Consider the following 16,571-nt stretch of genomic DNA (forward strand, 5'->3'; position numbering starts at 1 on the left):
CCTTGTCGCGCCACAATACAGCTAACCTCTCACCACAACCGATCTACAAGCTGGTTCTACCACAGAGGACGGTGATCTCAAGAAATGGCCAATTATTTACTTTTCACCGCGATTTCGTCAACGCTGTCGCTGACACTCCGTGCTGCTCAACTCTCTTTTCGACTGTCCTCGAGCGTGCGTTGAACGATGAATGAACACTCGCTTTAATGGGAAGACAAAATCCGATTATCAATAATAGGCCGCGATTATGGTTCTTCTTCCCCCTCTTCCTCACATCAGTCAGTGCTATCGTTTTATGAGACGACATAGAAATCTATTTCCATTCATCACTACATACCTATTATTCCTCTTCAATCCACTAAAGTCATAGAAGTCTGGGACTGGCAATCATTAATAATCATTATAATTTCATAATGTTGTGTGCAAAATAGGGAATGAAAACTTAGCAGCTGTAACAATTTCTCCTGGTAATGCATGGGTCTTCAGAAGGGCGAGAGTCATTGCACATCACATTACTAAGATAATGTTGCCTAAAATTCTTCAATATATAGCTAATAATTTTAATGGAATAATAACCTCCAAAATTTATTTTGATGAGGGAGCATTTAGCTCGCTTGATCATTAAAACCCATTCAACGCAAAGGCCTCAAAGTCTGGTTCACAGTAGGCTTACTCGGCGTAACAAGTCTCCAACTCTGAATGGAGAGTGAAAAATGCTTCTACTAATTCAAAAGTATAAATCGAAGGAAATAACGGCTGAATCACCAATGACAAACCAAGTTAGGGGCATTAGCAAGATTGATCGAAGTACAAAGAATCCTCAGAGGAAAAATCGAACAAAAACCTACTGCCAAGAGGACACACATTTGGGCAGCTAATTCGGATTTAGAACTCACTCTCACTGACATTGTCAGCGTGGCTTTAAAAACTACATCTCATCGACATCCAAAATATTCTCCATTCGTGATTTTCATTTATGGTGTACATAACTTTGAACTCGTACGCGCGACGACTCGCAAAGTAACTTTTTGCATTAACTTTGGAAAAAATCCTTCGTTCAATAGCGACATAGTAACTATTTATACCCAACGGTGGCTCAGAGTACACCACAACCGTCAACGGTACTACAAGATGGACTTGAGACCAAATATCTTGTTGCGAAAACCTAGTCAGAAATCCACCTTAGAAGAAGACGGTTTGATGATTAATTGGCAGCATATTTGAACAGAAACTTGGAGATACAAGTTGGAATCAAGGCTAAACCAAACTACACCCCAATTTTTAACTTCATCCTTGGCGTAAATACCTTAGAGGAGCTAGCTGATCTAAGTAAATGATTTTTTAAACTACTCCTTCACAACGACTTACCCGACATACTCGACATATTTTGAACAAAAAAAAACAAATATCGTCATATTTTTAGTCAACAAAAAATACAGCGTTAACTATCACCATTATAAAATACACAGAGAACACATATCATACGAAAGATATTGGTGAAGATCTCTCGATTTCCACACCATGATTGTGGTTTTCTATCGTTCCTTCCAATGAGAGAAATAAAACCTCACCCGGTGTGAAACCCCAGTTATTTTCACCAATATTATTCACCGAGAAAGCATCAGATAATAATTTATACGACTGATGCGTGATTGGAGGATTGGAATTTACACGCTTTCATCGGTGGTATATTGCTGCGCCGTTGCGAACGAGTCCTTTCAAGAACTCGGATCGAACTACGGACACTTGCCTCTCCGAATCAGGCGCCAACGCCACTACGCTACCCCGAAGGGGTGAGGTGAGGGGAAATAGCTATAGGACGGAGGAGAGAGGTAGGGTTGGATTTTACGAGGGGGATCCGGCCGTATCCTGAGCAGTGGGAGGCTGCGAACCCTGACTGGGGGTATGAGGGAGGGGGATTCGCGAATTGAGGGGAAGCGAGAGTGGTCTGCGAGGGGAGGGAGTCCCAACCCTCAGACGTTGGCAGCCGTGCGCGGGGTCTCATCTCCGTTAGAATCAATACGCGAGGCGGCGTCGGCAGGCGGAGAAGCTCAAGCGGTTGACTGCAGAGCGGAGCGGCAGAGGGCAGCCGGAGCCGGTAAGCGAAGGGTTTGGAGTGCGAGGGATATATCTAGCAAGAGAGAGATACGAGAGGGATAGATAGAGGGGAGAGAGAGGGGAAAGGGGGCTGTAGGGGAGCGAGAGAGAGCAAGGGACACGGGGAAGAACTGTATGTGCTCTTGGACGCTGCAGACTCCCGCACAGATTGTGATACAGAAGAGAAGACAGAAGGGATAGGAAAAGCAGGGATACGCTTACCAAGAGGTGAGTGCCATACCAATTGTGGTTTTTAATGGAAGCAGCGGACAAGTGGAATAGGCGGACAAGTGATGAAAGTACGCTGTAATTGAATACGAAGCCAGAATAATTCACGGAACAATATTTATCGTTCCGCTGTAGCTTTCCGGGATTGCACGAATTGCAGCTCGCGCAACCACTCTGCCTCTGTGTTCACCCTTTCTCCCTCCTAGTCGACGTTCTTCAATGTTTACTAAACTTGTTCCTTCGCATTCGTGTGTGGCCAAATGACAGAGTCAAATCGAGCCGAGCAATGGGACCAGAGATGTAAGGTCGTGGAGAAATTTGTATGCCCCTGAATCACACACGAACATCCTTTCACTGAGTAGGTGTCTAGGGATTCTTCAATGCTTAAACATTTAAGGACTGCAAATTAATATGCTCCTTCGCCAGTTCCGCTATCACAAGGTATTTATTTCGCCGTAACGCTGGGGTATTATCTTCACATCATTCCGAGTGGCCAAATGAAGGTTTACAAGCAAGTGCAGAAAGTAGAATAGGAGGAGAATAATATGAAGGGAAGTAATTCGTGGAAGGTAAATTGCAGGGCAATGTATTTCGCTAGTTTCCGCGGATCATTCCTTGCCGCAGCTTATCAGGTTCGCGAAAATTACAACTCACAGTAAAATTTCGCTCTTTAACTGACATAATTTTCCATCAAACGTTCCCCGTCAGACATGCTTATAGTTCACCTATTGACATGCATTCAGACTACAAAAACGGCACTTTCTAGGGACGGAAAAAAGGACGTCCTCGAATGAAGGAAAACATTGACCGGGATCATTGCGTCTTCGCCTGTGATGAACAAGTTCAACGGGAATTTTTTTCTAGCAATCGTTTCCAATATTCCGGTAAAATAAACTGAAAAAATGCCTCTTGACTGAGATAAATACAGAAATTAAGTGCTCGCAGAAATCGGAATCAACTGCGGTCCATTGCGGTACATTCGTGATTCTGAGACTTCTAGATAATGATCTATTGGGTAGGTGAAGAGCAACGGCACGAAACTCTGGTGGAAAATACTTCATGGAAGGAGTCATCTATCGAGGGATCGGGAGACCTGTCTCCGTTCGTTCATCCCAAGACGTCGGGCGGCACTCGGCCGGGTGTCGGAGAGAGACAGGGCCGGTGAGAAAACAGCTGGAGGAGTTATGGAGTCGCCTCGACACTACTACAGCATCTCCGCATCGAGACAGTTGCCACCGCTGATAAGAAAATTCTCTCCACCTCCATTCATCTCTTTCTCTCTATAGGTACCTATCGCCAACACATGCGAGTCCAATATTTCAACTGGCCCATGTTTGAGAATGCTGGCTTATTTTCCCGCACTTATCGCAATATCGAGTGATCTGGTTTCCGACCTCAAATTCAGTGCTTTCGAGACAGTGACTTGGTGGAGACCCTTGGAGTGTTTTCTTGCGGTCAGGGAATGTGCTCAACTTTAAAAAGGCAAAAAATGTGAATTATGGAGAATTTTCGGTGATGTTAGTTCTTCGTCTACAATACTTTTTATTGGCAGTGCTTATTGCTAACCACGATCAGTAAAATGGGTGGAAATTTTACCCTAGACGAGATTATTACCTGCCCGATATTGCTACTTTGTATCACATGAATATGTTATGTGGTTGAAAAAAGCTGAAGACAGTCCTGTAATAGAGTGATATACTGCGACGCGAGGGTTCATATTTCTTCAATTTCATCCCCAGGAAATATTCTAGGATTAAAGCGAAACTTTTGAAGGCGTTTTTCAACCTTGCAAAAGTTCTTTAAGTATCCTATGCATTTAAATATTTTAAATATATGTATTCAGTGATAAAAACGATCGGCGATTTACTTTCGGATCATACATCAATTTATTCAGTTCGATGGAGTCGGAGTTTTCGAAGGAAAATCACAGCACAAAGCATTCGTAGAAAAGTAACGACATACCTTTCTCACGACGGAATTCTGCTGTTCAGCGGGAAAGATTTCGGTGTCACCAACTTAAAGATAAGTATTCATTACCTTCAGTTCTAAACCGCTCGTGAGTTTTCGCTGTCATGCACTTACCCAGTAAAGTGATAGTAATACCGGAGTATTTATAAGTAATGGTTATTAACATTGGTAATGTACTCCCAATTTAGCGGCCTCCTCAGCTACGAATTATAGACTATTTACGAGCAATGCGTAATGTTGTGTATTTCTTTCTATTTAGGCAATAATTCCTTTAGAAGACAATTAATTTCCGATTAAAAGCCCTTCCGCGATCAAAGCATTTCCTAAACTTCCTCCTTCAGCTCCGTGAAACAAAATCTATTGTTACTCATGGAATCTACCTAGGTCATGCCTAAATAACCGTTACTAATATCGTGCCCACGGAGTATGTATTTATGCATCCTCGCCACTACTCCAATCAAATGGAATTAATCCGATGTCCTCTTCTTCCTCTCTTTCTCCTCCTTCCTTCGCTCGCTCGCACGAAATAAAAACACCGCGGCGGGCGGGGAATTAGAGTCAACAAACAACAAACATGGCGTCAGCCGCAACGGCTGATCGCCGCCGCGGGAAGCCCAACTTCCCGCATGGCGCCAAGTTGGTGCTGTTCCTGGTGGCCCTGTCAGTGGTGCCTCCGAGGGCCGAGCCCACTTCAGCTCCGATGGCCACCATTCTCAACGAACAGTCGCATTCGGCAGCGGAGACCTCATCATCGCCACAGCCAAAAGACACCACTTCGCAGCAAACGACGAGCACGGTGGCGCCAATCCGGACCTCCTCGGCGGAGAAGAGAACCAGCCAAGTGACCGAAGAATCACCTGCGAGTCAAGGTAATGTGGATAATTTCTCCCCTTTCTCCTCAATAGAATCTTCCAATACAACTAAACAAAACATATTTCTATATCCTATTGAGAATCAAAAATGTATGTTAATCGGAAATGTATGCATCACTACGCTATCTACTAATAGAACTATTCCCGCGTATGCGATGCACAACGCCGTTGAACAAGCAACGTTTCCTACCAATTAAACTGTCTCTCTACACATGTCTGACAACTGACGCCAATTTTAATGCAGATCCGAAATCCGTAAGCGGAAAAGATTTTGATTAAACTCGAATCCAGTACTTCGATAAATTCTCCACCCTACATTGACGATGACAAAGAGTATCGTAATTAAATACCTTGCAACGTTTTTTTATTTTTCCACCTCAAACTTCACAATATTGGTAATATAAACAAACTCGGGAGAAAAAACATCCGCACGCCGCAACTATTACAATCCAACTCCCCCAACTAACAAGTCCATTTCTCGAAATAGTTGCCGTAGCTTTGCCGACTTCAGCTCCGGAAATTTCTTCATTTTGCCCGCCATTTTCTTTCTTCACTCCTTCGGGATGGTCCTCTTTCTCTTCGGTTCTCGTGATCTCACCTCTCGAGTAGTCAAGCCTCTCACGTTGTGCGCCAAAATGTAATGATTTTTATTTTCTCTCCAATGGTTCACAAATATTCTTATTACACTTTATAAACAAACTCGGGAACAAAAACACATCCGCACGCCACGACCATTACAATCCAACTCCCCTTACATTCCATCCCGCGCCGTCAAAAACAACAACAACAACGCCTCACTCCACCTCTGCTGCTCATTATTGTTTGCTTCATTGTCCTCCTCCCATCAATCGTCACATCCAATCCAAAACAACTCAAAATTAAATGTTACAACCTATTTTAACCGACTCATACGAAAAGCCATGAAAACCTATCTTTTTTTATTTTACTCCACGGGCCATCGGAGATTGAAACGCTATATAGCCTTCTCGCTTTTTCGAGAAGTACTCGGGCGAATAATTCGGGGAAAAATCTAAACTTCTTCTCGAACATTTACCAAAAAAATCGCCATAAAAACAATATTTAACAAAATAAAATTTCGTCGCGCTAAAATCAGGCACGGACACGGCTCCGTTACCCGACAGTTCTGCGCTGGTGAATTGTCTTTAATAACAACATCGAATGACCATTTGTCCTACAATGTTGGAATACATAATTACGAAAAATTGGGTTGTGATATGAGGGCAGGGTTACCGATTAGTCCACCAAGTATTATAACGTACATGACGTTGCCTCTCCAGTAAACCCAAAAACTTTTTAACTAAAGAGGTAGGTGTTGAAAGTCCATGAGTCGTGGTGTATTTCAATGCGTCGAACTGGTTGATTCTTCGTCGTCGCAAATCTGATCAACCAGCTCGATCTCTGATTTTACGTGACGCATTACTTGGTTAGAACTAACGGTATGATCTTCAAATTTACATGTTGTAGAGAGTATATCCTTGTCGGCATTTGACTCTCGCTATAACACCAAAAGTGTACCTTGCATTTTCTCGGCTGTGAAAGTCTTATATTTTGATATCCAGGTAAATGTCATCTTATGAACTTGGATTTGCGATTTCAATTCCTTCTATCCTACTCGTAGTTAATTCTGCAAGCACATCTTATAACTAACTGATGAACAGTTTCACACACAAGAAAACAAAAAAATACATTAATAATTGCAATGGTTATATGTACTTCTTTTGTTGCACATACAAAATTTATGCGCTTGATTTTCTTCACGTTTGAAAATATTTTGGAAGCGCTTTTATAAGCTACGCAATGGAGCTGCCCTATCGCCCGAAGCCTTGCTACGGCACTGCAAAGTCCAATCAAACATTAAACAGGGCAAGTTCACTAAACATTCCCCTGTATGGCTTGATCAATGCAAAGGAGTTGAATGCGGGACAGAATGCGCGATGAGATCATTATACGTACTTTAAGCTACAGCTGTAACTGAGCCCTGCCACGACACACCCTCTTCGCACCATCAAATCACTGCATTTCATCCCATCAATACGTAAATGAGTCAAACGTATTTTTTTCTAAGAATATCATCAAAAATTCGCTCGAAGTGAAGCCAGCATCAATGGTCGAACTACGCAGTAAACAGAAGATTTCCTTGGTAGCGGAGTAAACAGCAACTTCGCAACCAAAGTATTAACACTTCGGAGTCCTACCTCCAAAGTGTCTCGAGTTGAAAACTTTCACTCAAGAAGAGATTCCTCCGCGCTTCTCGGACTGCGAAATTTGGTTCATTGAACTCTCGTGTTTTGCTAGACTTACCTTTCTTACCTTGTTCCCTTTACAACATAGGATTCTCTCAACGCTTGGTCATCGCCTTTCAAGTGCACTTTCTTAAATTCCCAGGATTTTCCACTTAACCTTTTGAGTTCATCGGAAAAACGCCATAAATCCAGGGTCATTTGAAATCACAAAATGTCGGTTTTCATAGTTCTAAATGGTAAAATTCGGATTTATACGGGAATTGCAGCTGAGGAATTAGCCCACTCGTTGGTCACGTACTGCGATGCTTTCAAATGGAGCAGTCCTTAGGAAGGAGAGGGCTAACAAAGAGATATTGGCGCAGAATCTCACATAAGGAGCAGGTTTTGACAGTATCAAAACCTAATTACGGGGCAGATGCTTCGATACTGAGACTGAGATGATTCTCAAGTTGCGATGTTGGGACATACGCTTCATACAGTCGACAACGTAAGTGAGTTTTGAGACCCAAAAACTGACTAAAAAAATTGAAAATACCTCAGGCACGGTAGGATTCATACATTAACAATCAAATGACATCTTCGAGAATATTTCAAAATACTTTTTCCTCACTACGCTCTTTCGTCAAAATATTGAGTAGTCTACACTATACAACGCACTTTAGATAGGAAACAAAAATTCTACGCTAGCATGGTATTAATGAGACGAATTTTCAATGGTAGCTGCGAGGATAATTTCTTCAACGGAAAAACATTAAGGTCACCCTCAAAACCAGAAAAGTAAAGATGTTGTTTCTACTAAAAAATATTTCATGACGTAAAAGCGATAAACAGCTTAACCGTAGCCGCATCATTTTCCTACTAAATGGATCGGAGAATGTGAATGTGACAGTTGTTGTCGAAATGCTTGAGAATAGATAACCGATAGGCTAAAACTTTTTAATGAAAACTTTATTTGATCAAAATATGGTCATATATTCTTTGAAAGGCGAACATTTATTGATCCAAATAAAAAATTATTTCCATTTTCCCTTTTTGAGATAATAAAAAATTAGTGTTATTAAACATGGGCTCTTATGGTGAAATACGGTTTTTTCCAGCTAGAAAAGCTGTTTGTAACAAGAAGTTGTTGAGATGGCACTCATTAGAAGCAAAATTTGTGACGAATCTAAATATGCATGGTACAGTAATAGTTTATGATGAAATAATAAAAGGCATTTGCGAAAATCTGCCTGAAACTGGCAAGGAGGTATCGTAATCTCTGATACCAACGACGGAAAACGAAAACCACCACACCGAATTCGCCAAAAAATTAAGCAAATATTTTTTAGTTTCCCGACTTTGAATTTGACTTTCCGGCAGATTTGAATCTAGTCAAGTTGACTGTTGTAAATACCTTTTAAAATCTTTTTTAAGGGTTTCATTGTGCTGAGGTGCGAAATTAATTAAGCGACTACCCATTTCAGCAAACCATCCGTAGAATAGTCCACACAATTAAATAGCGATCAAAAAAAGCCTGTAGAGTTTAATTGCAAAATTTTTATTCGTCGCCATATAATTACTGCGAAATATCCTTTGGTAACTACGAATGGCTATACTGAACTCAAGACCGTAGATATGATCATTATATATGCTTAGCAGTCAGCAGATGTGACGGCTTCCCTCAGTTTTTTCCTCGAACATCCCTAAAAGTTTAATGAGAGAATAATCACACTCAGCAAGCCAAGTTAAACATTCGTGTGTCAAGCCCACACTTAAAAAAGTCAAATCAATGAGTGGGACAGAACGATTATTTTTTTAAAAAATCCTTACAAAGCATAAACATAGAAATAAGTTTTATTTTATCAAATTGGAGGTAAGTATTCCTGAAATTCCTGAAAAGCAATAGGTAACTATTCGCCACAAACACCTAATAAACACAACCTTAGCCTTCGACGAAAAACACGAGCGGAGAACAAAACATAAAATGACCAGAAAAATAAAGAAATGAATTTCATTTTCCCGAAATTTCTGAAAAGGAATCCAAACCGCCGTAAAAATCGACGCCTGATCGAAGAAAGTCCAAAAAGATGTAATTAGGAGAACAAAGGGCGTTCCGAGAACAGAATAATAATCAGCAAACCACTCGAATCTTTGCGTTGATGACGGTGAAAGAAATGCCTCACCGAAAGGAGCCAACCCTTTTTTCGCCATCAGCTGAACAGGAATCAAAGTAGCAGGGAAACGCTCCAAAATTATCCATCTCAAATGTCAGTGATTTGACAGAGAAGACCGCGTTATCGAAATGAAGGAAAAGATCCGCCTCTCCCCAATGCTGTTGTCTCTTTGCCTCAATGCCAATTCCGCAGCATTTTATCTCACTGAGCCATACAAACACGTACCCTTCCTTCCCATAACCCTAGTATCTCCCTCCTCATCCCAAAAGGACTCACCCGTTCACAGATACGATTCCTCCCACTTCAATTATACATCTTTGGGAAAACCAAAAACGCAAAGAGGAATTCAATGGTAAAGTGACTTTCTCATCCCTTTTTTTACTTTGTCTGCTTGCCTTTATTCTCACTTTGACGGGAGAGGCGGAAACGAGAGATTCCCTCAAGGATTAGAGCGAGTTCACTCAAGCCCCCTCCCCTCAGCCCCTTCCTCCGCCCCCTCCACCCCCTACCACCGGGGGGTTTGCTTCATTACCCCTCACTGCCTGACATCCCTCACCTCCTTCCACCCTCTCCACCCCATTCTATGAGGAGTCACCTTGGGAATAACCCGGACGGATGACACAATTTGCATAATCAGAAAATGCCTACGGCATAAGAGTTATCGAGAAAATCGATTAAAAAAAAACTGAATGGCGAAATTTCCAGTCACTTGATCAAGCCGACATCGATTCCGAAAATTTGCGCCGTCAGCGTGGGCCCGAGTTCAGTTGAATGTATCTAGAAACCTAGGATGAAATATTAAAGGTAAAAAAGTGAAATACTCCCACTCGTTTATTTACATACAAAAGTAACAAAAAGGGGTGAAAATTAAAATCGATTGAAATTGTTTTTAATATTAAGATTGACAGAGTCATCTTATTTCCACAGCAATAATTTATACCAACTGCGAGGGCGAGTTCTGGGCAATTTACCAAGGAAGAATGAAACATTTTAATAAGTAAAAAAATTGAACAAATCCACGCAGTTGTACCATCAAATCTCAGTCACCTAGATTCATATTTTACATCCAAGATCAAAATAAATAGCGAGAGAAATTACAGATTGAAAATTCCTCCTTCCAAAGTCTTAAAAATTTCACGTCTTGTAATGAATTCACGGAAGGCAGCAATACAAAATTTGGTTGTGTTTTACCAATTCATCTTCATCACAGTAATCATAGTAAGTCTTCCAGTACGTCATATTGGTTTCATAAACATTATTGTTGAAGTACAACGATGGGTGGAAGACATATATGTATATATGATAAGCTACACAATGTAATATATTTCTCTTGGCTAGACTTCTCTGCATCTCATACGTCTGAAAAAACAAAAGCATACAGTTATTGTCTTGAACTTCTACAATAGAGATCAAATAATCACTGAAAACATTGCACATCCAACGAGACAAGAACAAAGCACACCTGCATGAAAAGCAGTTCAGCATCCAGGATACTTGCGCGTGATTAGAAAGCAATTTCCATCTCAGATCGTTTGAGGCAGCAACAAGGTTGAAAATAAATTTCCTCGACGAGTTATTCAAACCCTCTCCTCTATGAAGTGATTCTTCTTCCTCTCACCGAAATTCACCAGAAATCATAATCCACGCTCTGCATCCGCCACTGCACTATTATATCTTGGCTTTCTGAATTCATGGCGGACGGAAAATTCTCAGTTCGTCATAATTTCCCCGTTTAAAATGTTGAGGATGTGCACAGTATTTCACATGGACAATTAAGCTCCACCGATAATAGAATTTAGAATACGCTAAAAAGTAAATATTAAAATTTTCTAAATATATCCTTGAAAAATGTAAACGTGAGGTTGGTCCCAAATTTTCCTAACCAAATCTGGTTGTTGATGAAGTCTTCACGGGAAATCAACTGGGTAAGGATGGACATTGCTGCCAACGCTTCACCCAACAATTTCGCCCTGAGGACGATGGAAGAGAGGGCCATCGAAACGTTGGCAGCAATGTCCATCATGACCCGGCTGATTTCCCGTGAAGATTTCATTCGCCGGGAAAGCACCAAATCCTTCTTCGAATGTCTTTATCCAGAGAAAATCATATTACCCAACTATTCTGAATTAATCATTCCATGCAAATACCATACAGTTAACAGCCTCTGTTTTTCTCGCGCATCATTTATTTCGGGTCTAAATTTCCTATAATATAAGCCTAAGAAATTTTCCTTCGACGTATGATCAAGATTTAAATAATTGTATTCATTGAAACTGAAAACGAATTCCATGGTTTCTTCACCATAAACTGAAAATATTTTAATACGTTTTTTCTGTAATTAATAAATCAAATAATAACATTTTCGTGACAGCCAATTTACAATAGAAGGGATGCATAAGAATATCGATTTTTTCTTACCAGACACCAGTTCTTTTCACCGCGTAATCGTGTCCCTGCTCACTCACCGCCCTCCACATTGGCCGACTTGCAGTAAACATCGGAAGCAATTTTGATCTACTGCGCACGAAAACAGGATGAAGTCCTTAAAATAGAGAATGAATACTAAATAAATGCGAGAAGATTTTTCGCCAGGGAAATGGTACCATACTTTACGTACAAAACACCCAATTAGAACTACCTTATGCTGCGGCTACGTGCAAATTAAAGTAAGCGACGCCATACCGCCGCTGGAAACTGTATTTACAAATAATTCCACAGACCCGTGGTATAGTACACGCGCCATTAACGGCATTACATACTTTTAACACGTAGCATGTAATTTCATGTTTAATTCACAGTCCGCCATTTACTGAGCAAAGCATAGAGTCATTAACAGGAATAATAATCGCATAAACTTACAATTCTACGGATATTATGGATAAAATTACAATTCTGCAGCATGAGTGATTTTGTCTGGCAGTTCGACATTTTGGCAACACAACGCCGCGGAATTATGATTCGCATCTGAGCAAACCAGCATCAAATGTCCTGATCACTTCATAGCCCACGCGATGTTTTTAAAACTCCACTGGTAACTTGAGGAGGACCTCTTTTTAAGTCTTATGGAGCAAAAAAAAAGACGATCAAAGGGCGATCTTTTCGTCCTTTCCTGTCTAAACAACCTCAGCATCTTATCTCATATCCCCGGAGCGAATCCTTTAAATCTCCATGCCGTCTTCCTGTCACGCCCTCCGTCTTCATGGACCACTTGCCGGCAAAAGAGGAGAAATGCCAACGGTCGGATGGGCCGAGGGATGAGAAGCATCGAAAACGGGGCAAACATTTATACGCGATGGTCTTAAAAAGGCCTTCGGGAAAAAAAAGACATGGGGGAGCATTAGCGGGGCCGAGTTCGCAAAGAGAGACCTAAAAACCCATGATCAAAGATCACCTCATGCCGTCGCATTGCACAAGACGGAAACTTTTACAGCCTCCCGCTGTCCCTGCAGACGCGGCGCGAGATACCATTTAATTTCCCCTTCCCCGTGCCATGATATTTAGTGACCTGTCCACTCCGCAAAGACGTTAAGGTACAAATTTTCGCAACACAAGTAATAGTGTTTGAAAAATGGATGTGGGATGGGATTGGATGCGAATCAAAAGCTGTAATTGAGTAATGACTATTGTTTTAAATAGATTAAAAAATTAATTTCAAGTAAATACATTAAAATAAAGTATAAAGCAAATTACTCCAATATGTTTCATCCGAGATGACAAAAACGCGATGCCAAAAATTCTTATCGAAAATATTCGAAACTTTAACGATCGGAAATTCAGGAAAAATTCGGATTATAAACAAAATTTGACGGTTCCGAAAACTCCCGAAATCTGAGGAGAAAATTTTCCAAATTTCAAGATTTTCAAGGGTCCGCGGAACATACGCTTTAACAGTCAAATTATTCCCGCCAGATGATAACTGAAAGATCCCTTGCGCGAGAATTTAAAGTTTTCAAACTAATAATTTTAATTACAACGCAAGACGAAGGAACGGCCTTCATCTCAAGCAGGTTTCGCCAAGAAATGAGTTTAATGTCATTCTCATGACGATGACCATTTATTGGGATTTGCGTCGTCCAAAAAGTATTGTTCGCTCCTCGCCACCTTTTCAAAATGCGTTTAAAATTCTGTAATTTTTATGCACTTGAATGTCACTACGGAATCACTACGGAGAGAATAAATATATATAAGACCCATAGTATTTATGTAGGGTTGTAAATAAGCAAATATAAAGTGGTTCATGACCTGAAGAGCAATCAAAATAATGAATAATATGAGGAAAGGATGTTAACTTTTTTCCATTCACCCCTGTTTAAGGTATCGAAATGATCAAAAATGGGAATAATACAAACACTGATAAAAGAAATAACTATAGCATTAGAATTAACTCTCTATAAATTACTATTTTAAGTGAACCGTTCTACGTTTCATACATAGGAACTGAAATGATAAAATGCACGTTCCAAATATATTTTTCTAAATTTGAAAGGAGATATACTCGCGATTCTGTGTGAAACATTACCAAGCAAGAGGCAAAATATTTCCTTTGAAGCCGCCATTTCCAAAATAGCAGAAGACCATTTTGCTAAGTTTTCAGACCAACCATTTATTCTGTAATTCTTCAGAGCAGCCAAATATACACAATATCTAAATCTTCATACTACCCCGTAAGCAGTCTCAGGAGGCGTGTGGCGTGTTCATGGAAACCAGTCGTCAGCAAATAAACAGTAAATGCGCGCGCAAAGTTCCGTCTAGCATTTCTTTATTTCCATTATTATCGAGGGGGATACGAATTCTTTTAATTACCTCTTTTGAAAAATATCTCTCCTAATTTATCATTTCCGTCGGACCTGTGAATACGGTCTACGTCACCCTAAGGTCAGCAGAAATAAATTCTACACTTGAAGTCCGATTAGCAAAGATGAACCACTATGTCAATAAATTTACTTAAAACAATGGAGAACATGGAGGATGTTTTTCAAATTTTCCTCTGTCAATAATTACATACTAAAGGTGTATGACAAGTTACTTAGCCAATGTCCTCGATCAAATTCAAGGGCACGTGAAAATATAAACCTTTTAACAGTTTCCAGGGAAGCTGAAAATTCGTATTTGCATTTTTTTCATTTTCCGAAATTGATGCTGCATCCGATTCACGTAATGCGTCAGAGTGACAATTCGTGCGAAAGTGACACGAGAGATTATCCGCACTAACGACATGTCGGGTCATCACTCAGGCCACTTGGCAGTCCAATATTCCAAACAAAAATTGCGTCAGAATTTATGTGGTTCAAAACCAAACGAATCTAAACCATCATCAGATATCGAGAATGAAAAAATAATCCACTGTCCACGAAACCATGATCCTATGTCATCAGTAAGCCGGGACGGACAAAAGCAGTCAGTTGTCGACTCGCGAGCGATTCGACACGCAGCGAGCGTCTCCTTCTGCGCCAGGCGACAGCGATGGTGGTTTTCACTCCACGACGGACAACACTTAAGCCCACTTCACAAAATACTTCATTACCTTGGCGGAGCCACGGAGTTTAGAGCTGGGCGATCAGTCAACTGAAATTTCAGCGAACGGAACATGGTAATAGATCCATACCCTCATTGGCAAACACGATGTCGCAATTTATAAAAATACTTCGATAAATGGAAGGGAAAGATGGATTACGAAGAAAAACAATTTTCCTCACTCAGCAACCCTTCTCTCTTAATTAAGTTTAGAGTAAAAAAAACGCACGCAGTAAAAATCACGTTGGTGACGTCTCTCATGGTGAGAGTATATCGCATCCTCACCAAGGAGAAAAGAACAAATAACCACCAGAGATAGAGGAGCAGGTGAAAATCAGTGACTCGCTTAGTAGGAGCGTGGGATGTCATATCTGCGAAGTATTTGACGCCGTCGATTTTGGTCCGCTAATAGCTCGAGAAATAAACACCTTTCTTTATTAAATCTCTATCACAATCGAAATCTGTAAAAAAAAAGGGAAAAATTCCACTGTGGTAGAGGGGTAAGATATAGGCCAGAGATCAATAAGTGGAGAGGGAAGAATATCGATGGCATTATGGAAGACTTTAGAGAAGCCTATAGATACTACTCTTGATGCCTCTTTGCGCAATGCAAGCATCCACTCACACACACGTGTTCTGTGGTGAAAGCACGTTCCTTTCAGATGCCCAAATAGCGTAAACAAAAAGGCTAACGCGACTGTATTGATGCAAGCTCTGGAAAAGGTCCGTCGAGTCCACTTTGATAAAAACATTCGCATGGTTAGACCCGAAGAAAGGAAGACGCTCATGCAAATGGGATGAGAAAACAAAGTTATTAGCGGGGCATTAGGGAGTAAACAATACTATTACCACATCGTGAGAGTAAAAATACACGCATTTGGAAACTTACTAGAATAAAAGATGCCTACGAAAATTTTTGGATTGGCTCTAGACCCTGAAGCCAGTTCGTGTACGTAAAATTCATGCGCTAAAATATAACTAATCAACGATACTCATTAAGGTAATAGTTTATTATCAACTTCATTAAGAAATATTACCGGATTTTTCCCCTGACTCAGAGAACGGTACTTACCGCGAACTCATTTCATAACACGATGGCGAAGCAAAACCCTAGAAAAATTCGTAAAGGCAAAGAAGGGCTGCAGCAAATAGCAGCAAACGCGCTTAGACTTGTTATCACAGTAAACTAACTATAATCGATGAGCTAGCGGATTTTCACTATAGGAGGATTAGTAATACGAATAAGCTATCTCACGCCCCCACAAATTGACTAAAAAATTTAATTTATATTTATCAGTTCATTTTATTATGTAAATTTATTTTTTTGCAACTACATCTTTAATTTTTTCTTGCCCTGTTTTTAACAGGTGGGTTTTCTTATAAATGCCAAAAAATGGAAGAACTCAACAATATAGAAATAATAATAAATATAAATAATTAAATAGAAATATATACATCCCTCATATTCAAGCACT

At 40.4% G+C, this 16,571-nt stretch overlaps 1 protein-coding gene across 1 annotated transcript in view; it reads left to right on the forward strand.

Annotated features, from left to right (window-relative positions):
- The first annotated feature begins 2,182 nt into the window (after nucleotides 1–2,182).
- Nucleotides 2,183–16,571, forward strand: part of LOC124165035 — a 138,684-nt gene continuing 124,295 nt past the window's right edge. The window contains exons 1-2 of the mRNA XM_046542273.1: nucleotides 2,183–2,325; nucleotides 4,850–5,162. Of these exons, the coding sequence (XP_046398229.1) occupies nucleotides 4,868–5,162 (295 nt within the window). The 5' untranslated portion in view covers nucleotides 2,183–2,325; nucleotides 4,850–4,867. The remainder of the gene's footprint in view (nucleotides 2,326–4,849; nucleotides 5,163–16,571) is intronic.

Source organism: Ischnura elegans, chromosome 9 (assembly GCF_921293095.1).
Source record: "Ischnura elegans chromosome 9, ioIscEleg1.1, whole genome shotgun sequence".
Classification (NCBI taxonomy): domain Eukaryota; kingdom Metazoa; phylum Arthropoda; class Insecta; order Odonata; family Coenagrionidae; genus Ischnura; species Ischnura elegans.